The following is a 25,490-nucleotide window of genomic DNA, read 5'->3' on the forward strand; positions in this document are numbered from 1 at the left end:
CCATTCTCCTCTTGAACACCTCCAGGGACGGTGACTCCACCACCTCTAACAAAAAAACAGCCACCACCAAAGCAACAACACAGGTCTTTTAAAATATCTGGCTAATTTATTTAAAAGCACGACTACAAATCCACAGGAATGGCTTTGACTTCTTATTCTGAGCAGTTTGTCCAAGAGCAGAGCACAGCAGTGCCATTAATTCAGGTACTTACCACATTGTATTGTTTTGTGGTTCTGAGATGGCTGTTTGTCTTTGTGTCGACTCCTGGGGTAGCTTCTGTGTTCCTGAAGAGAGGTTCTTTTATCTGTGCAGTCTGTGCTTTGAGTATGACCTGGTAAACATGTAGTATAGTGCAATCCTGCCATAGAAAGCATGCCCTGAATAGCTTCTTCTTCTGTACTTGTCGAGGTAGGACATTCCCTAGAAAAGTAAGAGAGTATTAAGCAGTTCAAAACAAAACCTGAAATTTCTCTGAAGGAATGGGTTTTACATTGGTATGAAGCAGAACTAAATATATGTGTGAAAAGTTCTAACAGTCTATAAACAAATGCCCACAAAGTGCTTACTTTTTACTGGGAGTTTCATTTCTGGATGGCTTCTGGGTATTTTGATAAAGGTCTCTCCTGACCTTAGATTCCTCTTTGAAATTTGATGTTACTTCCTGTTTCTCTTCATCACCTGAGCTTTCTGACTCCCCTGTGGAGGAATCCTTCTGCTGAAACAAGAGGAGACAGTATGCAGAACAGTCACCATGCCTCCTAAACAGATATGCAACCTTAACTGATGCCCAGTTAAAAATTTTAACACTTCCAGGTCCAACTTTTTTATATATACACTATTCAGAATGGAGTTAATTTGAATATAACAACTGAGATACTATACAAATTTTGCAACATAGATGAGTACACACCCCAGCAACAGAGAAACCATGTCCAAAATCCCTTTTCTTACAGAAAGAGCCACACACCTTAAACCATGCTCAAATCATTGTATTCTTTTTAAAGAGAGCATTAATTATTCTTCTCTTCGATGTTCAAAGTAGAAGAAAAGCATATGGATGCATAGTTCCAAGCAACAGCCAGAATTGATGTCTATTACATAAAAGGACACATCCTGCCTGAAGTCAACTGCTGCTGGTTCCTGCGCTTATGAAAGACCGCTTCACCAAGCAGCGTCTCTCTGAGTGACAGAAGCTCTCAGGTAGATCCAGAACACAGCAGAAAGAGACACAACAAGCTGTTGCCTCTCTTACAGTGGCACAGCTTGTATGGGCAGGAACTTTTCAAAGGTGGAGCAACCATATGTGACTCAATATGCCTTTATGTGAAGCAGGGCTACAATACATATGTTCCATCTTGGCAATTGAGACTAATCTATTTCCAACAAGCACAGAGAACACCACGATTTTTTTTCAAGCTATGGCATACACATGACATTCAGTAAGTGTTGAAAGTGGAAGATAATAACACGAAGGAATAATAATCCTTCTAGACCGACATCACTATCCTTGACATAACTGGAATGAGTGAAGCACATCATATCACCAAGGGAAGTTCTTACACAGTAGCTTCATTCACGAGAGCAGCTTATTAATCTTTGTCACTTGTAAAGTGAAACAAACATGCAATGAAATTAGAACTATGACTCAATGCTAGTAATAAAGTCATTAGCTTGTATTGTTACGATCTTCAGTGCAAATTAAAACCATAAAGGAGGACTTACAGGACCTTCTGAAATCATTTTGCATATATCATTACAAACCCCACATGTAAACATGCACAAAAACTATTCCATTGCATACTATTAGAAATTAAGAAGAGCAATGTAGTGAGTAAGCAAAATCATATTTAATTGCTTCATTAGTTTTTTGCACTTTTTTCTAGCTATACCTGTGTAGTGCAATCAGGCTCAGATTCTTCTGAATCAGAAATATCAGAGTACTCTGAGGATCCATTCCTGAGTTCTGATTTCACACTTTCAAAGAACACTGTGGAGAGAAAAATAAAAATATAGGACGCAATGTTTATTACCACATAATAGTTAACAATTATTTTGGAAGTAAAGAACAAGAAACATATATTCAGTTTTTAACATTCCATAAACAAAAGCACATCCACACAATCTGGTTCATAAGTCAAGTTTGTTCAATGCTCTAATGAGTTGTCCACCACTGATAAATATACTTTCCCAAACAACTAACAGGATGAAGCCAGAGGAAGAGAAATCAAGTGCAGCAGGAGCGTGTATTTTTGACCCTCATAGAGCACATACTGCACAGGTGGGATTCTGGACAATTTCTGCTTTTGTATATAGGCTAAAGTCAGAGAAGCGGCTCTGAGAAAAAGTTAATTAGATATCATCTTTACTCAGTCTCTCTGAACCTGGAATTTTCTTGTTTTAAAATAAAAGCAGTTATACAGAAACACTAAACAGGGAAGTCAGAGGATATTAAGTGATTTAAAGCTTAAAAAAACCAACCAAAATAACCACATTTGTTACTTCTTTACTTTTTACTGGGAAATTCTGCCTGTTTTGTGCTCCTACAGAGCTGTCAATCAGGGTTAAAAAGCAGACCTGTTAAAGAAGATTAGAATATTACTGTGATGATACAGAATATACTTGCATTGGTTTTCATCACAGCAACACCTCAAAAGGAAGAGAAAGAGGAAACACCAATCTTAGACATGCTTTTTGCTAGCAGCAAGATAAAGCACTAATCAGAGAACGCTGTGTCAAAACAGACATCAAACACACTGGCATATGACACAACAATCAATCAAATCAACCACCTAGTCCACATGGTTTACTTTAATTGATGAAAGAACTCAAACATGAAGTAGCATGTGCTCTTTAAATACAGCATATATCCCAATCAAGCATGAGTAGGAAATGCACTGTAAGTGTTTGGAATCCAAGACTCAAGGTCAGTGGCCTGTACATATACCTGTGTCAAGACTGCTGGCAGAAATCTTGATTAAGTACAAATTTATGAAAGACTACAATGTGCAGTTTAACTAGCAAAAGATTTTGGAGAAAAGCCAAATATAACAGAAAATTTATGAATGTCAAGAAGGGAGTGGATAAACAAAGCAACATAACTTTTTCAAGCACTATATGGAACTGTAGTTTCATATAAAACTATGCTGAAAGTAAGCCAACGTTTTAACTTGCCTTCATTCCAGAGCTATTTTCTGATCTGTGTTGGCTTGCTTTCAGCAGCTTTATATGAAATGAAATAAAAAGAACACAATTCTTCATAATTCACTAATTATGCAAGCATAAAAGAGATACCTATAACCCTCTTTACACTGCGATTACAGTGTGTTCCTGTTGTAGATTTTGGTGAAGCCCCCACATAAGCATCAAGTATATTTCAAGAGAAAATTTTTTTTTAGAGTCAGAAGAAAGCTGAAGATTGAGACAAGTTATCAGAAAGTAAATAAAACTAACAGCTGGAACCCAAATCAAGGGAAGAATAATTAAACTTAAGATAGCATTAGAAAGAACTGTAAGGCCTATCCAAACACAATAAATGACCAACAACACTGTATATGAAGTTAAGCTAAACAAACTAATGCTCAACATCTAACAAAAGAAAATGAGTATTCTAAATTACTGTAGCTCAAAAAACACCCATGGAATTTCTGATGAGAATACAAGCCTTTGGCTCATTTTGAAAAGGCAAACAAGATTCTAGGATAAGGAACAGCAGGCATGATACAGAAAATAATACCATTACATATGATCTGTAACAGGGAAGTTTGACAACTAACTATTGAATTAAAAATATTATTGACAGCCTGAGTACTCAATCTCTGAAGAACAATTTCAACACTTGCTTTTAGTTCTGAATATCTTTATTACATTTAGCTACACACTGCTGTATTGATTCTGTACTAAATAAGAGTAAGCATTTTGAAGGAAATGTACCATTTCTCTGTATGACTTATCTTTGATACAAGTGTAAAACTTCATTTACTTAGTTTAGTTACAAAAGTGGAAAAATACCACACATGCCGAAGCCCTCACTCAACAAGCTGTTTGCCTTGTTGGTTCCATGAGTACCCAAAAGGGACTTCTTTCCTGTGCAAATTTTTGCTTGTGGTCCTTTGTGACATTTGGAAGCACAGGCAACAGGGATTACAAATTGATTTGCTAACAAAAACAATTAAATATTTTATCCAGACTGACAATGGACTCCAACATTATTACAGATTTTTACTCAGGAAATGGAGGGAACTAACTATAAGTCTCTAGAGGACTCTTGTTATCTTTTAAGTGTTGACCTCAGTTTCCTAATACAAATCCTTGGAGCTCTTCTAAGTTGTACTGTAAGAGAGATGTGACATTTATAATTAAACAGAGAGCTGAACAGCTATGTCAAGCACCAATCTGTAACTGCACACAGACAGCAATATTACAAACAGGCATTCAGCATTAATACTATACTAATACACAATGTGATCAGCACTGCTGAACACTTGGCAGGAAAGCTTGAGGCTGCAGAAAGACCAAAACAAGATTAAAACATCTGTCACTAGGAGCTGAAGTATTGGAAAGTGAAGTTCAAGTGGTATACAGAACCTAAATTCCTTCCCAGCCTTGCAGATTACTGCATAGGTTTGAAATGTAAGATTTTATTAATGCTAAATAATGTTTGGTAACTCCTATGGAAAAACCTCTGTTCATTAACAAAACAAAAAGTTGTGTGATCAAGCATGGACTCAACAAATGGAACAGAAGAGTGAAAGAAGACAGGTTTAAAATTCACTGCACATTATAATCTTTTAGTCTACAGTGACTGAAGTGAGGAACTTTTCACACTGAAGTATAATTTTGTCAAGAATAAGCAGCAATTGTGCATTATCAAACAGATCAGAAGATAAAATAACTCATCCGGAACATCAGTTGGACCTCCACTCTAAAAAAAGCTGTACATAGTATTCAAGATGGTACTAACACTAGAAGGTTGAGTTTTACCTTTCAACTTTGCCCTGTTAGCTTCTCCACTGGACAGATAAAATTTGATAAATGTTTTGTTGTAACTTCTGATGTTATTTTTCTGGTCTGTTTATACTTCTAATATTTTGATATAATTCCAGTAAGATTTCACAATTGTAGTTAAGTCTCTTCAAGATCCTCAAAATGTTCAATTGATAGGACTTAGAGACAAGCTTACTGTTCAGTGGTTTCTGGGCATCTGCGTTCCCTTCTCCTTCAAATCCTGATGGCTGGTCTTCAACCTTAACAGTCATCTTTTTTGACCTTGTCCGGTCATCTTCATCTTCACTATCTGCTGTGTAAAGACTTCGATCTGTAAAGGGGCGTCTGTCATCTCTGCATGACAAGAAGAAAAAAAGAAAAGAAAAAAAAACACCCCACATTATTTCTTACAAGCATGAAGCAACGATTTTCATTATTTACAGCATCCTCTTGAGATACAACAGCAGCCTTCACTTACTGCTCATCTCTTGATTTCCAATTTTAAGTGCTCCCATTTCACACTCTGTGCAACTGTCATTTCCATAAGGATGCAAAGTTTTACATCAGAATGTTTTAAATGAGAATCACTCTAATAGATGGATACCAAACAACCATTTCTACTCTGAAACATTCTCTTTGGTACAAACCCAACTGTGCAACTGAACAAAACACTGTAACAAAGGAACACAAAGAACCGCCTCCTCCTCCCTCCATAACCATGGCTCCACTAGGGGACAGCAGACACAAGAGACAACACATTCTTTCTATATTTCTAACATGAATCTTACTGGTAAAAGGGAACTTGGAGCTCCACAAACAGAAAATAAATTGTATTAACTATCAGCATGTTCCAGACCATAATGATTAGAAACCAGTGATCCACAACCAACCCTTTGTACCTAATGATTCTTCCATTTGAGAGCAGAAGACGAAGATCGTTGTCTTTTGTTCGCCATTCAGGTACTGTAGAAGATGGCTGAAAGGGCTTGTTAAATCTCCCGTTCAGTTTTGAGCTTGTGATATCCTAAAGAAGTAAAAGCAATGCTCCTTATTATTTACTGAAAATAAAATAGGTTTTTTTTTCCTACAGTCCACAAAAGCATAAATGAAGCACCAGGATGGTTACCTTCCTGATAACCAACTGAAGAAAGCCCAGAAAAAACATGTTTGGATATAAAGAAAGGCAGCCGGCATCTTCTCTTCCATTGAATCATAGATACTCTCCTGAAGCTTCTGAAACAACTACAGCTTCACTACAATCTTCCTTCTATGTTTCCTTTGAAGACTGATCACTGTCTTCAAAACACAGAAATACCAATACAGATAGGCAAGCCAAAAGTTGGGCTTGGAAGTGATAAGGCAATTCCTGAATGTGGTATCTGGTCTCTGGAATTAGTATCCCAGACTGATTTATAGGACATCAATAATGGAAACTAAGCTACTATAAGCAGAAGTTTCTTAGCTCAAAGCAATTTACATTCAACATGTATTCTGAAGCAAAACTTCAGTGCCAAACCAGGAAAATGTAAAACAAAATGGGTTTGGGTTTTTACAAGTCAATACTTAGAGTTAACAATATTTTTCTGCATGAAATGAGCAAAACTATTAAATGTTTGTGTGTAGCAGTTAACTGCAAAGGTTAATTATTTATAGGAAATTCTGAAGCTCAGCTTCTTGGGTTTGGCTGCTTTGTCTAAATGAATGTCTCTCACCCTTATGAAGATCAATAACAAGATCCAAAACATTAAGCCTCCATTATGACAGTCCCTCCAGCTAAATTGGTCAGCATCTCTTACTTTCAGAAAACTTCTTATTTCCTTTTATAAAGCTACCTACATTCATTCTCTCACTCCTTTTCCCATGTCTGTTGATGATTTTTTAAATAAAATCATCAAACCTGAAAAAAAGCCAATTTGTCTCTTTCATTCATTCAGTCTGTGATACCTTTGTACCATGACCATGAAGTCTACAGAACTACACTGGAGACCAAAGGCAACATTAGGCTTACTGGTATGGAGGCACAGTCATACATGACCAAAAAACAAGGCTAAATCAAATTGCAGTACCTGAACTAAATGAAAAACTAGTAAAAGAAGCAGGCTGGCTCAGAGGCTCATCAAATTAAGGCTCTGCAACCTCCCTTTCCTTCACACTACTGACTCAAAGTAGCACTTTGGTAGTTACGGCAGTCCTAACTCAAAAACTGTACTTAAAGTAGGTAGCAGATTCAGTACACCTTCTGAATGAAAAGGTTGAAGGAACCTAAAAATTTATCAAGGAAGAAAGATTCTTATCAGGAAAACTCAAAGAAACCAAATCAAAATCTATCCATGTCTCAAGACAGAGTAGTAGTCTGTAGTCCTACAAATGTTAAAAGGCTTTTCCCTTCCAACAGAGATTAGAAATCCACTCTGGTTTTGTTTTTCTCATGCATAATTAAATACTTGCCTCCTCCCATGGTGACATCTCCAGCCTTTTCAGTACCTCCCTCGTGTGGAGTTCCAGGATGTCCAGATTAGAAGGAGTTTTGGTAGCATGGTCTCGCAGTTTCCTCACCCTTCTTCTGGAGTGGTGAGGGGAAGTTGTTTCATGTGAAGACCGTGAAGTTGGACACACACCAAGAATTCCCTGAGTTTTAACCAGTTTGCTGTTTTCCTCCTTTAATTAAAAACATGTATTTCAGAACAGTCTCAAAGGAATAACTCCAAAAATTTAAGTCCCGTTTCTTATTCATTGAATTAAACATAAATTATAAATAAATTGTAAGACCTTTTAGAGAAGTACTGCATATTTCCTATAAATTTTATGAACATATTCTACTGTAGCTCTTTCCCATTTGAGGCTTTTATACCCTTCCATAACATTAATGCTGAATGCCAAATGTTACCACCAAAACATAAGGTTTTATTCACAAAGGCATCATAGGGTGAATATGTACTGTACCAAACATTTCTCTTCAGTTCTCAGACCTATTCTTTACACATGCAAACTGAGAATTAAGGTTATCATCAGGGAATAAAGGAGCAAAACATTAGTATAGAGAAATGACTATACAACAAATAGCAACAAAGCATAAGAGAAAGAACAAAAGAGATTATGGAAACTGGACCAGAATTAACAAGAGTAGGAGAATGGAGTATGCACAGAACTTCAAATTAAACTTTTTCACAACATATTCATAGTAATTATTTTAAGCAAGAATATTTTAGAAATGCTGACCTACAAATAATTTCACCAAATATTAAAAAAAAAACCACCACCACCACCACAAACACTACATAAAACATCCCTGCTATATATTTTCTTGATCTGAAAATTTCATAGCTGAGAGCTCACAGCAGTTTTCCTCTTGATCTTCTGTTATTAAATGAATGTTAAATAAATTATAAAGTGAATATGGCCAATCAGAAGCATAACTGCAATGGAATTCCCTGATTCAAAGATATTGAGTACTGTGTCCAGTTCTGGGCCCCTCAGTTTAAGAAGGATGTTGACTTGCTGGAACGTGTCCAGAGAAGGGAAACAAGGCTGGGGAGGGGCTTGGAGCACAAGCCCTACGAGGAGAGGCTGAGGGAGCTGGGGTTGCTTAGCCTGAAGAAGAGGAGACTCAGGGGTGACCTTATTGCTGTCTACAACTACCTGAAGGGGGGTTGTAGACAGGCAAAGGTTGGTCTCTTCTCCCAGGCAGCCAGCACCAGAACAAGAGGACACAGTCTCAGGCTGCACCAGGGGAGGTTTAGGCTGGATGTCAGGAAGAAGTTCTATACAGAAAGAGTGATTGCCCATTGGAATGGGCTGCCCGAGGAGGTGGGGGAGTCACCATCATTGGAGGTGTTCAGGAGGAGACTTGATGGGGTGCTTGGTGCCATGGTTTAATTGATTAGGTGGGTTGGATTGGTTGATAGGTTGGACGCGATGATCTTGAAGGTCTCTTCCAACCTGGTCTATTCTAGTCTAGTCTATTTTCTATTCTATTCTATTTTTTTTTCCTGCAGCCTTACATAGGATTGGCTCTGTTCTTACCTCTACAGAACGAATCACTTTTGAGAGCTCTTTTATGAGATGCCCAGGCCTAATGTTGTCTGGAATTTCAAAGGCATGTTCTGTTACAAGCTGTATGCAAAAGGGGAAGGAAAAAAAATACTTAATTTTTTTTTTCAGATAAAAGAAGTAATACAAGCCAAACAACTTTGCAGGGAAAAATGTAAATTAAAAGAATATATTAATTTCTATACCTGCAAACTACTAGGACAGATACACACACACACTGAAGCTTCCAATTCAAGTTTAGAAGGTAGCAGGTATCACTCAGTGTCTCTAAGAACCCAAAGATGGAGTAATACAAAGCCATGCTTACAACTACTTAATTTTGTTTGTCCCCTCAGTAATCAGCCTTTCTTTTTCCCCTTTAGAATGCTTAGTGTGGCGCCACACTTCAGACATGACCTTCAGAACAGCTGAAAACTAAGACAATTTCACTATGGTAAAAATTCAATCAAGAGAGCAAATCAAGAATAATAATCAGTACACAGATTTTTCAGTCATCTGCCTCACATCTAATTTTTTACTTTACTTCCTTAGTTTATTCAAAATCTTGTATGGTGGAGAAAATTATTCACAACAACTATTTCCTACAAAAGAAAACAACTTGGAAGTCACAATTGATTTGTTCCCTTTAATCCTCTGAATCAGTATCAGAGGCAAATTTCCAACATATAGATATATAAGCTACCCAAGTAAGTTCAAACACTCTACAGTCACATGTAGTGAAAAGTGTTTAAATATTCTGTATGTACAGTTTTAATGTGCCACAAAACACTTTCAGTTAGAATCAAGCAGACAAAACAATACTCACACATAGACCATAATGACTGACGTGAATTCTGCAACCCCTCAAATCAACTATTTCAGTGGAAAAACAGCCCACAAACACTTTCAGCTACCCACATTCAGCAGCAAAATTATTGCTAGAAGGAGCTTGACTATGTGCATTTGTCCTCAGTCTCTCCAAAAAGCAGCATGGATATACAGCCAGGGTATAAACATTCATTTCAGTACCATTAATTCTACAGGAAAGACTAACTCAGCTGCTGTTGTTTATTATTGTTCATTCTTTGAAAGCATCACCTCTACGCATTTGGATTTGGGAACAAAGCACCTCTATCACTAAACTCTGTAATTTTTCCAGCAAATTTTAAGACTTTTCAGTCCTTTCTGCTTAAGGACTTCACTCTCCCAAAAGCCTTCCTGTCCAGGAGGATTCAACTGGAAGTGACTGATGCAATCCTCAAAAACACCAACTTCCGAGTTCCTCTGGTCTAAAAAGCTTTCCTAATGCAATTATAGTTTATAGCAGAGGCACATTATTTTGCCAGAATGATTTACAGTAACTCTTTGAGCAAAGTGAGTTCCACTGGCAAGCTCACTATTTAGCCACTATAAAAGGTATCTATTTATACTCTCTATATATTTCTCAATTAAGTTGTGGCAGATTAATTATTTTAAATTAGAGGAAAAAAAAATAAATCCATCCGAGTAACTTCAATACATTCAGATGGCTATATAACCTAACAGTCTGACAGAAGGAAAGGACAGGCAGGAAATACAAATACCTACATCATCATTATCAAATAACTTGGGTTTAAGCTGTCTCTGCATACAGTTTCTTGGAAAACAGAAAAGCAGCCTTTGAGACAGAGGAATTACCCTGTGCTAGGGAGAGCAGTAGCAATGAAAGAGCTAATTATGTCAGACAGAAAATGCAGGTAAAGAAAACAGTGACTAAAAGCTATGATTCATTCAAGAAATGGTTTTGTAGATGTTGGAAATACACGGGGGGGGGGGGGGGGAAAAAAATGACACTTGCCTTACATGATGAGATACAGATAAAAAAAGAGTCATGGTGGGCAAATTGACCCACCCATTGAGACTACCATCACAATGAATTATATCAATACTTCAAAACATGCACAAAGCAACCAAAAAAATTATATAAAATAAAAATAAACCCCACATCCATCCTATCACACAAAGAAAATGTTGTGGGGTGGTTTATTTGTTATTTTACCGTAGCTATTAATCTTTAAAACAAACACACACACACGTTCATGGAACAGTTGCCCAAAGTAATCTTACTGGTTTATGAATTGAACATCTGAAAAACTGAATTTGAGACCTCTTGGATATATAAGCAAGTCAGAGCTAAAATCCAAAAGCTCAGACAACTGGATAGATCATCATCATTATTGTGTAGATCAACTGACATGCATGATCTGCACCAAAGTAATTAGAGGATACATATACTGACAAAAGCCACCCACAAACTGAATTCAAATCAAGATATGAAAATAATCTTAGCAGCTAATCAGTGTTTACTCCCAGAATCTTGTAACTTTCATCAGTTTTTAAATATTGCAGGAATGAAGATATCACTGCCACACTGAAGAAGGGTTTGGAATTCTTCAGCAAATAGTTTAAAACAATTCACTAAGATAGTGCACACGTCTTGATACAAATGTGAAACTTCATGAGTGGGCTCCTCATTTGAGGAGTTGTAATTTGACATTTCTTTTTCAGATCTGTTTGAAATCCCCAACATGAGCAGATCACACAGCACTGTACAAAGCTCCTCCTGTCTTCAGCTGCATACATCTACAATGCTATCATGCACATGGCCTGTTGCAAAGAAAAGATCAGCTTACTTATGAAAGAGTAGCTAGAAAAGATGAAGGCAAAGAACAAAACATGATAGCTGATGGAGAGCAGGCAACATTGTGTCTAGATCACTGATGCTATGCAGTTTCCTCACAACTGAAGCGTCTGTTCAGCCAGTGGTTTGGGAATGCTCACTCATGAATAACACATTCAGCACATGCAATTAAAGTTTTTCTCAACAGAAACACAGGAAACATGTCACATTCTAGATGAAATATTAAGCAAACCACTTAGTGAGCTCCTGGATGGTACACAAATGATGCAAATACTATGACAATCTAGAATAGAAATTCCAGTCCAATTTCAAATTAAAATAAGGATTTACCCAAGCTATGTTTGATCTCAGCTAACCCCATCTCATTATTTGTCATGCTTATTATCCATGCCACGGATGGAGAGCTTGGATTCAAATATGGTTTTAACAGCTTAGGCACAACATACTATAAATACTGGTACACTGCTTACTAACTAGCTTTAATCCAGAATGGCAAAGAGGTGTTACAGAGAGCCAGCAAAGGTTCACCTGGAATCAGCAAAGTTACACAGGAGGGACCTTAGCAGATTCAACTCTGAGTAACCACCTGTGCATTTGCACCTGGAGTTCAGTTCCACAGATCTCATCGTGATGGATGCAACATTGTGCAAGTATCATATCTGCTCACAGAATCAGGCAATACCAGCTTGGAAGGGACCTCAAGGATCACCTGGTCCAAGCTTTCTTGGCAAAAGCACAGTCAAGACAAGATGGCACAGCACACTGTCTGGCTGAATCTTAGAAGTGTCCAGTGTTGGGCAAGCCACCTCTACACACCACTGTTGCCTAGGTTCTCTAACAAGGAGAACTTGTGGGCAGAAATACCAAACAGATCTCCAAGAGCCAGTTCAAGTCAGTATGGCCAGCAATGAACAGAATTAAAAAGCTCAGGCAGAACCAAACTGCCTGTCAGTGAACAGCACTTCCCAGAAGCATAGGCTCCAAGAGGGCTTATGAGCTCAGGCACATGAAAAAACACATGGAGTTAGGCCAGACTCAGTGCTGTGCCAAAACAAAGAAGCTTTCCTGGAGAGCAAAGCACCAGCAAAGCAAGTGTAGCAAACACATTAACGATTTTACAAGTCAGCCAATGTTCAGCAAGGACAGTAATCAAGTTAATATCCTCATCTGAATCTAAAACAACTCATCAGCAATAAAGGTGTATCCAAGACATCCTCTCTGAAGCATTGACATTAATGAAAAATGCTCAATATCAGAGCATCCTACCCCACCAAGATGAATCAACTACATAAACAGATTTGTTAGCAAACAGCCCTACCTTATCAGCTTATTCTCCTGCATTCTTATCCTGACCTGAGGCATGGCAAGATTCTACTAGTATCAACTACAATACAAGAAGTTATTAACAGGCCTAAAAACACTTTATTAGCAAAATGGAACAGAAAATTGCCATGGTGATTCCTCCCCAGATCAGCAGAGCACACTCTCCATAGATGTCACCAAACAGAGCTCACCAAAATAAACAAAATCATTTATACTTACTTCTTTTTTCATCCATAATTTTAAAGCAGCAAGTAAAGCCTTCACTCCTTGCACTAAATAGCTTGGAGGCTGGAAACCATCTTCCCTCAGTTCTAAAATAGATGCAGACACCAATTTAGAAATACACAAACAGGGAAAACAATAGAATGATAACTACCCTTCGGACAATAAAAGTTGTCTTTATGCAATAGCACAAAAAAGGAAAAATTGTGCAAGCAAGTGAAATAGAACATCCTGTATCTGTGCACATAATGTAACAAAAAAACCCAAACACACATCCCAGTTCTAACAATTCTATGTAAAAAAACATAAATTTGTTTTTAATTTATTCTTCTGTGAATTAGGAACAGCCTACAACAGACCAAAAGTTGATTAGAACAAAACAGATTTAAAATACAGAACGAGAGAAAACTATTTGGAGAAAGAAATAATTTTTTCCATCCATAAACATTTTAGTCAGAGGGACATGGGATTTCTCTCTAAATTAGAATTCACAGTATCACAGTATCGCCAAGGTTGGAAGAGACCTCAAAGATCATCAAGTCCAGCCTGGACTCGATGCTTATTCCTATACGTGCAGCAAATGGTTTGCATTAGCACACTTCCACGCCCCAAACATTTTCTGTCACTCTTCCAGTTACTACAGTTCTCCCTCATACAATTTACATCATTTTTGCTCCCAAATCAAAGGGGGGGGGGGGGAGATGAAAATCACCCTGCTACAGAAGTTTCTCTTAAGAAAGCTGGTGTTCCCAAGTGATCGCAATTCCTTTCCAATTTTCTCTTTTCCTTCATGGAGGGGGATAATAAAAAGAAATAAATTTAAACATTTGAAATAGAATTTTAAAGAGGGAAAACACAAACTCTCCATAAACAGCCTCCTCTATCATAGAATCACAGAACTCTCTTAGTTGGCAAAGATCCCTAAGATCAAGTCCAGCCATTGACCTAACACCACCATGGTCGTTAAACAGTGTGCCAAAGTGCCATGTCCACACATTTCTTTAACATCTGCAGGGATACTGACTCCATGTCCCTAAGCAGGCTGTTCCAATGCCTGATCACTCTTTCAGTACAGAAAGTTTTCTTACTATCCAATCTAAACCTCTGCTGGGACAATTTCAGGCCACTCCTCTCATCCTATCACCTGATACTAGAGACTGACCCCCCACCACACTACAGCTACCTTTCAAGCAGTTGTAGAGATCTATAAGGTCTCCCCGCAGCCTCCTCTTCTCCAGACTAAACAATCCCAGGTCCCTCAGCTGTTTCACGTAAGACTCGGCCTCTAGACCCTTTACAGGCTTTGTTGCCCTTCTCTGGACATGCTCTGGCAACTCAATATCCTTCTTGCAGTAAGGAGCCCAAAACTGAACACAAGATTTGAGGTGCAGCCTCACCAGTGCCACACACAGAGACACGATCACATCCATACTCCTGCTGGCCAGACCATTCCTGATACATGCAAGGATGCTGATTGCCTTCTTGGCCACCTGAGCAGATTGCTGGTTCATGTTCAGCTGGCTGTCAGCCAGCACCCTGAGTTCTTTTTCTGCCAGGCCACTTTCCAGCCACTCTGCTCCATGCTTGTAGCGTTGCACAGGGTTGTTGTGACCCAAGTGCAGTAACTGGCCCTCAGCATTGTTAAATTTCATACAACTTACCTTATCAATCCAGCCTGTCCAGATCCCCTTGCAAAGCCTTCCTACCCTCAAGCAGATCAACATTCCCACCCAATTTAGTGTCATATTCAAACTTACAGAGGGTGTGTACTCAATTCCCTTGTCCAGATCACTGATAAAGATATTAAGCAGAACTTGCCCCAGTAGTGAGCCCTGGAGAACATGACTTTTAACTGTCCACCAACTGGATTTATCTCTATTCACTACAACTCTCTGGGCCTGGCCATCCGACCATTTTTTCACCCAACAAAGCATGCACCTATCCAAGCCATGAGCTGTCAGATTCTCCAGGAGGATGCTCTAGGGAACTGTTGAAGGCCTTGCTGAAGTCAAGGCAGGTAACATCGACAGCCTTTCCCTTATCCACCAGGCAGATCACATGGTCATAGAATCATAAGGTTGGAAAAGACCTCAGAGATCATCAAGTCCAGCCTATCACCCAACACCTCATAACTAAACCATGGCACCAAGTGCCACATCCAATCATTTTTTTAACACCTCCAGGCATGGTGACTCCACCACCTCCCTGGGCAGCACATTCCAATGGCCAATAACTCTCTCTGTGAAGAACTTTCTCCTCACCTCAAGCCTAAACTTCCCCTGGCACAGCTTGAGACTGTGTCCTCTTGTTCTGGTGCTGGTTGCCTGGGAGAAGAGACTAACTCCCACCTGGATACAAGCTCCCTTCAAGCAGTTGTAGAGAGCAATAAGGTCTCCCCCTGAGCCTCTTCTTCTCCAGGCTAAACAACCCCAGCTCCCTCAGCCTCTCCTCATAGGGCTTGTGCTCGAGACCTCTTACCAGCCTCATTGCCCTTCTCTGGACATGTTCAAGTGTCTCAATGTCCTTCTTAAATTGAGGGGCCCAGAACTGGACACAGAAGCAGATCAGACTGATCAAGCATGACATGCCCTTCATAAACTCATGCTGACTAGGCCAAATCACCATCTTGTCGTCCACACGATGTCACTCATAATAATCTGCTCCATGACTTTCCCTGGCACTGAGGTCAGATTGACAGACCTGTAGGTCCCCAGATCCTCTTTCTGGCCCTTCTTGTAGATGACTGTCACATTTGCTAACCTCCAGTCCACCAGGGCCTCACCAGTTAGCCAGGACTGGTAAAAAAAAAAAAAAAAAAAAAAAATCAGGCAGAGTGGTTTGTTGAGTTGTTCTTCCAGCTCCTTTACCACCCTTGGGTGGATTTCATCCAGTTCCATTGACTTGTGCATATCCAAATGATATAGCAGGTCGCAAACTATTTCTCCTTGGAGCATGGAGACCTCATTACCTTCCCGGTCTTCCACCTCAGGTGGCTGGGTACCCAGAGAACAGCTGCTCTTGCTACTACAGACTGAGGCAAGGAAGGCATTTTCCTCATCCTTTAAAGGATGGAGATTCTCCTTAGCTCTCCTTCTGTTGTTGATATACTTACAGAAAAATATTTTTATTAGTCTTAACAGCAGTAGCCAGATGGAGCTAGGCTTTGGTCCTTCTCATTTTCTCCCTACAGCATCTCACCACATCTTTATAGACCACCTGAGCGGCCAGCCCCCTCTTCCAACAGACTCTCCTCTTATTCCTGAGCTGTTTAAAACTGTCACCCATGTCCTGTTGCAAAAGGCCTTGCTCAAAAAAAAATAGTCTCCATCTTTCTTAAAGGTCCCTTTTAAGTACCAAAAGGCCACAATAAGGTCTCCCCCAAGCCTTCTCTTCTCCAAGATGAACAACCCCAACTCCCTCAGCTGTTCTTCACTAGAGAAGTATTCCAGCCCTCTGATCATTTCCATGGCCTTCCTCTGGATGCACTCCAACAGGCCCATGTCTGTCTCATGGCAAGACACAGTAATTTTCAAGAACTGTAGATGTTTTCATATTAGAAAATGGATATGCAAGATTTTAATCCCTTCCAAAGCACCCTCCCCTGAAGGCTGATTTCTCTCCTTTGCAATACATTTGGAATGACATTTATTATTAAGATTACAGGCAGAGGGCAAGGTATTGGAGAAAAAGAAGGTGAAATCAGACAGGCACTCCTGCAAGCACAACTATATATGGTTACAGACAGAGGAATTAAAGGACTAAAGGAGAAAATATGGAAAGGACTGGCAACTGTTCAGAACAAGAGGCCAATGAGATGCCTATTGGTAAGTACTGACAGAAACAGCTTAAAGTAATTCGTACAAAATTATGCACCTTTCCTACAAAACTCTCAGACACCTTTCCTTTCACAACAAAGATCAGAAGAAAACAGGTAATTTGACTGAAAAGATCACAGAAAGTTGTAAAGTGCAAGAAAGCCTCTTCCTTCAGGTGTGAGGCCATCAAGAATAAATCCACAAATACAAGTTAGTGGGATCATTTAGAGAGTCATTTGATGAAAAAAGTTGAAAAGTGCTATTAAAGAGTACTCAAATTATATGGAAGAAGCTTGAGTGAAAATATGCCACTGAAATAAGCTTCCCATCTTCCTTAACAAGGTCTTTTCAGATAAAGGCAAATTAATCCTATCGGGGTGGTCATTTAATTGCACTGTGCTAAATCTCATATACACTGTTTTAATCATCTAGAATATTTTCAATGACCAGATACTTGACCAGTCTTGGGTGAAAAACACTAAAATAGTTCAAAGGTTCCAGCAGTGTGCTACAAAGTGTAAGTTACACTAATCAACAAGGGCACTAAGATTTCTACAGAGTGCATACTACCCAAGAAAGCACTGATCACCAAAGTACCTTTCAGAATGACCATTTACTAAAAGCAAGTACTGCATCTAGAGCAGTCACTTAAGAAAAAAACAAACCAAACAGGAATTCAAGTCTGGTTTTTCAGCTTAGAAAGAGTAAAAGCAGATACACATATATCTCTTTAAACAAAACAAGGATTACCTTTCAATGTTTCCAGTAAGTTTTTGGCCACAAACCAACAGATGGCTTCAAAGAATGGAAATTTGAAGAGATCTGGGGTTTTTAGCCTCTTCTCCATTTCATAACACCTGAACAAACAGAAATATTACAAAACGTGAATGTTTTAATTATCAAATGCATTATTCAACTATGTAATTATTCAAATTGACAAAATATCCAACATAAAATAAAATAACCATGGCCATGAGAAATAAAAGAAGTCAAGTACCACATAGTTAAATCCCAACAAGACCACAGACAAGATTGAACTCTGGTCTTATCCAGGCTCTGACCTTATCAAGTTTGACTGCGGCACTTCTAAGAATAAAGTTGGACTTCATAAAACTAGGATACAAACCCAGTGTGTGATCTTTTAACAGATGGAATTTTATCAGGATTCCACTGTAATAAATAAAAACAAAATGTTTAGAAGACAGCTCCACATCTTGGACAAAAACTAAATACAGCTGCCCTTAGAGCAATGCTGACTTGAGGACACTCACTTCAACTCAGTGTCGCACACCTGGGCTTGCTCAGTTTTGTTTTACTCACTTATATTAATCTCCAGAGTTTCTCTTTATTTTTTTTTCTCCTTCTTTAGTTCACTTAAATTCTTGCATACACTTAGTTCTGCTTTTAAAACAAACTTTGCAGAGTGAAATAAGAGTATGGGCTTGACACATTCTAACTGAAAATGCCACTACTGCCTGTTTGAGAGCCTGTGCCAATTTGATCGTGGGTAGCATGAAGAAAAGTTTCTATGAAAAGAATATCCTACTGACTGAGGAAAAGGTATAGGAAGAACTGCAACTAACCTGAGCTGCATGCCAATATTGAGGTTGTGCAAAAAGTTTCCTCCAAAAGCCATACAATCCTGAGATGTGAGCACAGCGTGAATCCAGCCTGAAATGACAGATTCTGAAACTTAACACACATATAAATTACTCTAAGACTGTTTTAAAACACCTATACAACTAAAAATGCTGTACCTGGAAACAGAGAAGTAAATTTCTCTTGTGTGCTAGGAATAAAAAAAAAAAATCTAAGTTTTAACAATACATAAATGAAAATGTTTTAGAAATCTAGTGGACTGGTAGTTTCCTGAAGGACATTTTTCACTAGGAAGTAGGGGAGTGTAAGACCACCACTGGGGGATGTAAGACCACCAGTGATTTTTCAAGTAAAAATTCCCAGATGTTTTCCCTCCAATGAACAAAAATAAGCAAGTCAAGAGAGGAAAAATATACTAAGAGACAAAGTCATAAAATAAAATAGAAATTATATTCCTTTCAATATTTAAGTGTTGCTGAAAGTAACTGAGCTGTTTGCACAACATCAAAAAGTCATTTAGCGATGATGAAGTTTCTCAAATAGAAATCAGAAGTCGTCCCATTAATTATTCTAAACACAATCATCCTAATTTCAGTTAAATTATCATCAGTATAAAACCCAGTCCAGGCATTCTGACTATGTAAATTTGTCTCAATTAAAATACTGTCCTTGTGAACTCTGCTATTCAACATGGCAACGCACAGCCAATATCATGCCATCAATATAGCTGATTAATACTAGATAATGTCAAGTAAATATACAAAAGAACATATGGTGTTATCTTCCTGATTAAAAATAGTTACCCTTGTAAATAAACTACAAATAGAGTTTTGTCTTTCCAGATTACTCTTCTGATTTTGCATATGTACAGATACCTTTTGACAAAAGACAAGTTGGGCATACACTTGCAGATTACTTAGTTTGACTGAGTGTAGGTACAGCATACAAACACAGTAAGCTCCCCAACTTGAGGCAAGATCAGACCAAGTCATAAGCAACTATATATATGTATATATATATCACAACCTACTATTAAATCCATGCCCTAATTCAGTTAAGAACAACCAGTTCCAGTTGTAGTACCACATCTAAGAAGACCTGAAACCTAACAACCAGAGGCTGACTGAACAACATATACCTTCTCTGTAGGTAAGGAAGCTACAGAATGGCACGAGAGAATGTAGAATACAACAGCACATGTGACCCAAGGGGGTTTTACATTAATATTACACATCGTTCAGGTTTACTTCTGTCCTTTAAGAACTGCAGTGCAGTGAAGACTGTCCTGTATTAGCAGTTGCACTTGCATTTGTTCACATGGTTTCAATTTTTCACCCTTATCATCACCACCATCACTGTCATCACAGTAGATGAACAGCCCTGACACTCCAAGGATTATGTGTATTTCAATCCTTCAAACACATCTCTCCAGTCACTGACAAAAGTGACCACAAAGCCTTACCGTTGTTGCACCAACATCAAGAATTTTTGTGGCATGCCTGCATCAATTAAAGGATTTTATTGTTGTTGGGTTTTTCCCCCACCCCATATTACTACTTTGTTTTTATGCTGATCAAGGTCTACTCAACAAGACAAAAAAATCAGGTGCAGACCACTGAATATCTTGAATAATATTTAAATAACGCTCAGGAGCCTCCCAGTAAGTGCTATCCATCAACATGCAAGATTAACTTGAGATCAGAAGTCTACTCTGAAGACATTTCAGAGATTACAAAACAAGGTATTTAGGAGACTGTGGAGGGTAGAAGCGATGCATTCTGTTTGAAGAATTTTTCTGTGTTTATTTAGTAAGTTTAATTGTTTTGGTGGTGCTAGTTTCTTAAATGTGCTGAAATTCACCAGATGCTATTAGGTGATGACTACAAGAAATACTGGTTAAGAAAAAGAGAAAAGACCATACCTTTGCACCATTTTTAAAAGGAAACTGTTGAAATTAATTTCTACAGTTTCATAAACTGTGTCTGCAAATATCCTTTTATTTTTAATTAAAGTAGCCAACCCATGAATTCAATTATATACTCTTCAATTTTTTTAAGGACACTTTCATTTTGATTTAGAGTCTCCACAGCCTCTACCACAGTTTAGAATTTGTTTACAGAAAACAAAGAATGAGAACAAAACAAAAACCACCAAACCAAAATAAACTCAAATCAAAACCCCCAAATACTAAAAACAAACAAAAAAGATCACTCGATTTTTGCTTTCAGTCCTCCAGCCTACAGCATAAGACATTTATGTGATGTTTTTGTAGTAACTTTTCCTTGTAGGTCTTAATATTAAAAAGCTGTAAAACCAAATTCTACTACAAAATAAGAGAAGAATTCAATCTGGATATCTGTCAAATGGTGAACAATGTGTGTTCAATGAAGTGGAATTATTTTCCTGATATTCAAACTAAATTGGTGTCTTGCAACTGGGTAACAAACATCTTTCCTTTCCTTGATAACTGCCAGGGCAATCTAAAAAGCTAATTACTTGTTTTGAAAAATCTAACTTTCTAAATTTTTATATAGGAAGAAATCAAAAGTCTATAATACCATCATTTTAGGATATTCCTCCTTCCTGGTGATTAAACATGCTAAATCATGGTAGGAAGGGTAAAAATCTTACCTGTCGGAACAAACAAAGTGTGTCCTTGCTTCACAACACATTTGTAACATTTGTCAACCTTGTCCCCAAAATACACTTCACTCTGGGTGACAGATGAACTCCAAGACTCATACAGGGCCAAATTTTCATCAGTGGGCTTGATCAAATAGAAGATCTTCTCACCCTATTAAAAAAATATGAAATAAATAAATACATGTCCTCCTGGAGGCATAGTACAACCTCTCAGACATTCCTAGTTAAATAACAGATTGATCTGAAATATGGAGTCATCAACACTATGCTAAAAATAAAAGAATACAAATGCAACTCAAATAATCACTAATTCACTTTCAAGCTCCTCCCCTGCCTTTTCAAGCACAAAATTTCATACAGGTGCAGAAGGTTTCATACATGGCAGAAGGGTGCCCATGCTGAATACTTTTTTTTTCACATAGTCATAAATCAAGAAGGCTTCATACCCAAAGAACATGGTACCAAACTGATGTTCCTCCAAAATCGATATGAAAATCAGTATAGCTGTCCTGGACACCCATCAAGCAATACTTCTGAACAAAAGGCTTAGGGAAGACAGAATCATCTGGCCAGTAATTTTCCACCCATGAAAGCTTCCTGGCAATATCTGGCACTTCCACTAATTCAGACATCCTTTAAAAAAAACAAACAAAACAATCAAAAAAGAACCATAAATATGATCAAGAGTAAACACAACTCTCTTTAAATGACAGTTTGAAATCTGATTCCTACAAAGTTGTTATTTATGAATTAATAAAGATGTTTTATACCAAACATTACAGCACAGTAGCTGTCTACGTAGAATGCACAGCTTCCTGTCTTTCCTGCTACATTCCCACACATACTGTTCAGCTTACACTTACAGCTTCATCTCTTCTTACATTCAGGAAATTCAAGTCAGTACTCACTTTGTGTCTGAGAATTCCAGACTGATCACGTTCAATACTTTTGGTCGAACAGGATTTGTGAAATATTTAATGTAGTTATGGAGCTTCATTTTACTGTCTGCTTGTCTTGCTACATCTATTACATCTATCACTTTGTCACCACCTGTGGAAAATAGGATGACAGATAAAAGTATATAAGAGAAATTTAACTTTTTTCCAGCCTCTATCAAAATATTCCTGTACAAAAACTCCACTGCTATCAGTATTATTTTGGAACACAGATCAGCATAAGCTAACATTGTAGCAATTAGAGTCAGACTTCATAAAATCAGCTAAGCGTAGAACTGAAAATACTCTAAAAGTAAATCCTCTTTCCTGTGGTTAACCAGAAAAAGTGCAGTATGGAATTACTGCAAGAGGTAACAAAAAAGAGTTTGTGGCTACCTTTGGAAAGACTAACATAGATAAAGTTATCAAAGCAGATCTATCCCTCACTCTTGTTATTAATCACCACCACAGCACACACATTTAACACGAGGACCATTGGGAATTCTTTACAAATAAATCCTGCCGCTCACAATTTGTAATTCTTGGCAAATTGAATTAAACTTGTGCCATAATTGATTGAGTTATCAAAATTGAAAATTATGCAGGTACCCACTCACATTCTAGAAGCCCACCATCACCCTCCATATACACTGCATAACTTTTAAGCACACAGTGATTTGATTAATTGTGATGAGTGTGCTTCATTTCCAAAGACAGCAAGGATCAGTTCACAAACTATTTTAAAGTGATACACCTGCAGAATGAGGCAAGAAAGAAGTAACCTGTAGCCAAAAGATTAACAACAACATAATATAGTAATTGTTTTACCACTATCTAGTTACACAATGGTCAAAGTTTTGGATGCTGGAATGTATCCAGATGTACATAATAAACACAATTACTTAAAAATTGCAATTTCATATCAACTGGCTTCTTATTTTTGATTTCATGAATAGAAAGATAAATCTGTGGCATCGAAATTTTTTTTCCCTAAACTGAAGAAAACCTGGCAAGTCAAAATGTATGGATGGAATGAGAAGATAAAGTTTCCCTCTGAATCTGCAGAGGCAGTATTCCAAAAAAACCCCCAAACATATGTAACAAAATGAACACATTGCTGTTTATCATCATCATATTTGTAACAATATTTCATATGCTACATATTTCCTATATTCTGGTGCCACTGTAAAATGTTGGTGGACAGAAAATCTACTTTCAGCACACCATTATATTATCTTATCACAAGAACACAGACAAGGCCATATACAGACTTCAACTGCAGTGCATGTTAAAGGAAATGTCATGCTGCAATTCTATCTGTTTCTCTGCACTGCACACTTACATGGGGCTGAAACAATTACAGACAATCAAGAGATCTAATAAGAAAGAAATGGTCTTGGGAAGCTCTAGCTCTCCTGCCAGAGGAAATCAAAGTAGGCATTTTTCCAGGAAGAAAGATTTAATTCAGAAATGCCAATTTACTGATCTCAAAACATTAAGTTTTGCAATATCCTAAGCAATGATTAAACTTCCTTGATCATAAGAGTGATTCATTCAATTCCCACAAAGAGAAGAATCTCCAAAATCATTATACTTTATACAATGTGTGGCAGAAACCTTCCCGCAACATTCCACATTTAGTTTGCACCAAAATTAACATGTTTGAAAGTTGAAAAGGCACTACTCCTATCATGTATTTAATGCACAAACACACAGAAAAGCTTTAATTTCATTCTCTGACAGACTTCAATTTAGAATATATATTTAGCACCCTCCAACATGTAAATATTTAGTTTAGTTTACAGACAGGATCATTTATTACATACCCTGGAGTGTCTCTTACCTACATAGCGTTCCACATCTAAAACGGAGAAAGTCGGCGGAGGAAGTCTGAGCCCCAGACCCTCTAATTTAGGAACCATAATGGGAACATCAAACCCATGTTTCTCCAAGTATCTTTGTGTCAGCTGGCTTCCATGCATTTTCAAGATTACTTCATCAGCACTGGTATAATGAAATAATGGAATACTAGAGCACTGAAAAAATTCATGTCACCATTTGGGGAAGGACAGATGGGAATGGTTACAAGAATTTTAAGTCATTGTTGGCACTGAGACAGCCAATCACAGACAGCTCAGGATGAATGTATGACCATGTTTCTCTACTTTCCTCTTGTCATGGATTGAGTTGAACCTGCTGCTGTTACTCATGCCATGCTGCAATCACGCAAGATTCAAGAAGTAGAAGTGCTAACTGGAACAAAGTATTATAGGGCTTGAAGTGCAGATTGCAACATGGGAGGATTCCTGCTCCAGTTGCTGCTTCTAGGTGCTGGCTCTTTTCTGCAGGCAATGGTGGTGGAACAGGTGGGAGTCAGGTTTTGGTTTTCTATTTTATGCTGGGTTTTTTTCCCCCCTCTATTTCACTGTGCTACTTCTGCAAATAGGCTAAACTAAGGTAATCATGCATTGTATTATTAGATTAATTTGATTATTAGCCAAGGTAATTGTGCACTGTGATTATGATATCTGATGTTGTATTAAACTCTTCTCTCTATCTCAATCCTGAGGTTTGTGTGTTACTTCTTCCCCTCACTTTTATGTTGGGGGAGCAGGGAGTTTAGCCCTTGCACTAAACTATTACACCTCTAAATTATGGAAGACTGGACAGACTACCAGCTCATATAAATGTTCTATCTGGATGTTTCTCTACTTTTTCACTGAAATGCATTAAGTTTCTGTACCTTGGGAAAGAGCGAGCTCTCAGCTGTTTAACAAAGGTCCGTGTTCCAGCCTGCACTGGTTTGGAACCATCATCCAACTCTGTGTAGTCATGTCTGTGCCAGTTCCTCCTCTTCTTCACTGCAAGTTTCAGAAGGATTAAACTTTGAATTAGTTAAATCAGATGGTTAAGATTAGCAGTGATCCCATCAGAGAGCCAGACATGCCTCATTCCCATCGGTATGATTTAACCAACATTACTGTTTATGTGGGTGACACTCAACCTATCTGCAACACAAAATCTTGGGACACCTGACAGTAATGCTCTGTATTTCTATAGCTCCTACTGTGTGGAACCTCGGTGCACATTACACACAATTTAATATATACGCAATATCCAGTGCAGCACAAGTAAGCAGCAGCAGCCTGAAAGCTATCTATAAAGTCAGCAACAGAACTAGAAACAGAGCTTAAATCTTCTTCCTCTCTAACTCTGGATTGTTCTCCTCTAGGCTCTGTACACTTTGATTTCTCGGGAGG

At 38.1% G+C, this 25,490-nt stretch overlaps 1 protein-coding gene across 1 annotated transcript in view; it reads right to left on the bottom strand.

The window, feature by feature from the left end:
* Nucleotides 1-25,490, bottom strand: part of KDM7A (lysine demethylase 7A) — a 54,372-nt gene that overhangs the window by 7,420 nt on the left and 21,462 nt on the right. The window contains exons 3-17 of the mRNA XM_054167797.1: nucleotides 24,974-25,091; nucleotides 24,074-24,234; nucleotides 22,204-22,345; nucleotides 21,742-21,928; nucleotides 21,284-21,446; nucleotides 18,637-18,724; nucleotides 17,804-17,910; nucleotides 13,236-13,327; nucleotides 9,008-9,097; nucleotides 7,433-7,642; nucleotides 5,884-6,008; nucleotides 5,181-5,338; nucleotides 1,891-1,988; nucleotides 568-716; nucleotides 213-421 (exon numbers count right to left, since the gene is read on the bottom strand). Coding sequence (XP_054023772.1) covers nucleotides 213-421; nucleotides 568-716; nucleotides 1,891-1,988; nucleotides 5,181-5,338; nucleotides 5,884-6,008; nucleotides 7,433-7,642; nucleotides 9,008-9,097; nucleotides 13,236-13,327; nucleotides 17,804-17,910; nucleotides 18,637-18,724; nucleotides 21,284-21,446; nucleotides 21,742-21,928; nucleotides 22,204-22,345; nucleotides 24,074-24,234; nucleotides 24,974-25,091 — 2,097 coding nt within the window. The remainder of the gene's footprint in view (nucleotides 1-212; nucleotides 422-567; nucleotides 717-1,890; nucleotides 1,989-5,180; nucleotides 5,339-5,883; nucleotides 6,009-7,432; nucleotides 7,643-9,007; nucleotides 9,098-13,235; nucleotides 13,328-17,803; nucleotides 17,911-18,636; nucleotides 18,725-21,283; nucleotides 21,447-21,741; nucleotides 21,929-22,203; nucleotides 22,346-24,073; nucleotides 24,235-24,973; nucleotides 25,092-25,490) is intronic.

The sequence above is a fragment of the Dryobates pubescens genome, chromosome 15 (genome assembly GCF_014839835.1).
Source record: "Dryobates pubescens isolate bDryPub1 chromosome 15, bDryPub1.pri, whole genome shotgun sequence".
Lineage (NCBI taxonomy): Eukaryota > Metazoa > Chordata > Aves > Piciformes > Picidae > Dryobates > Dryobates pubescens.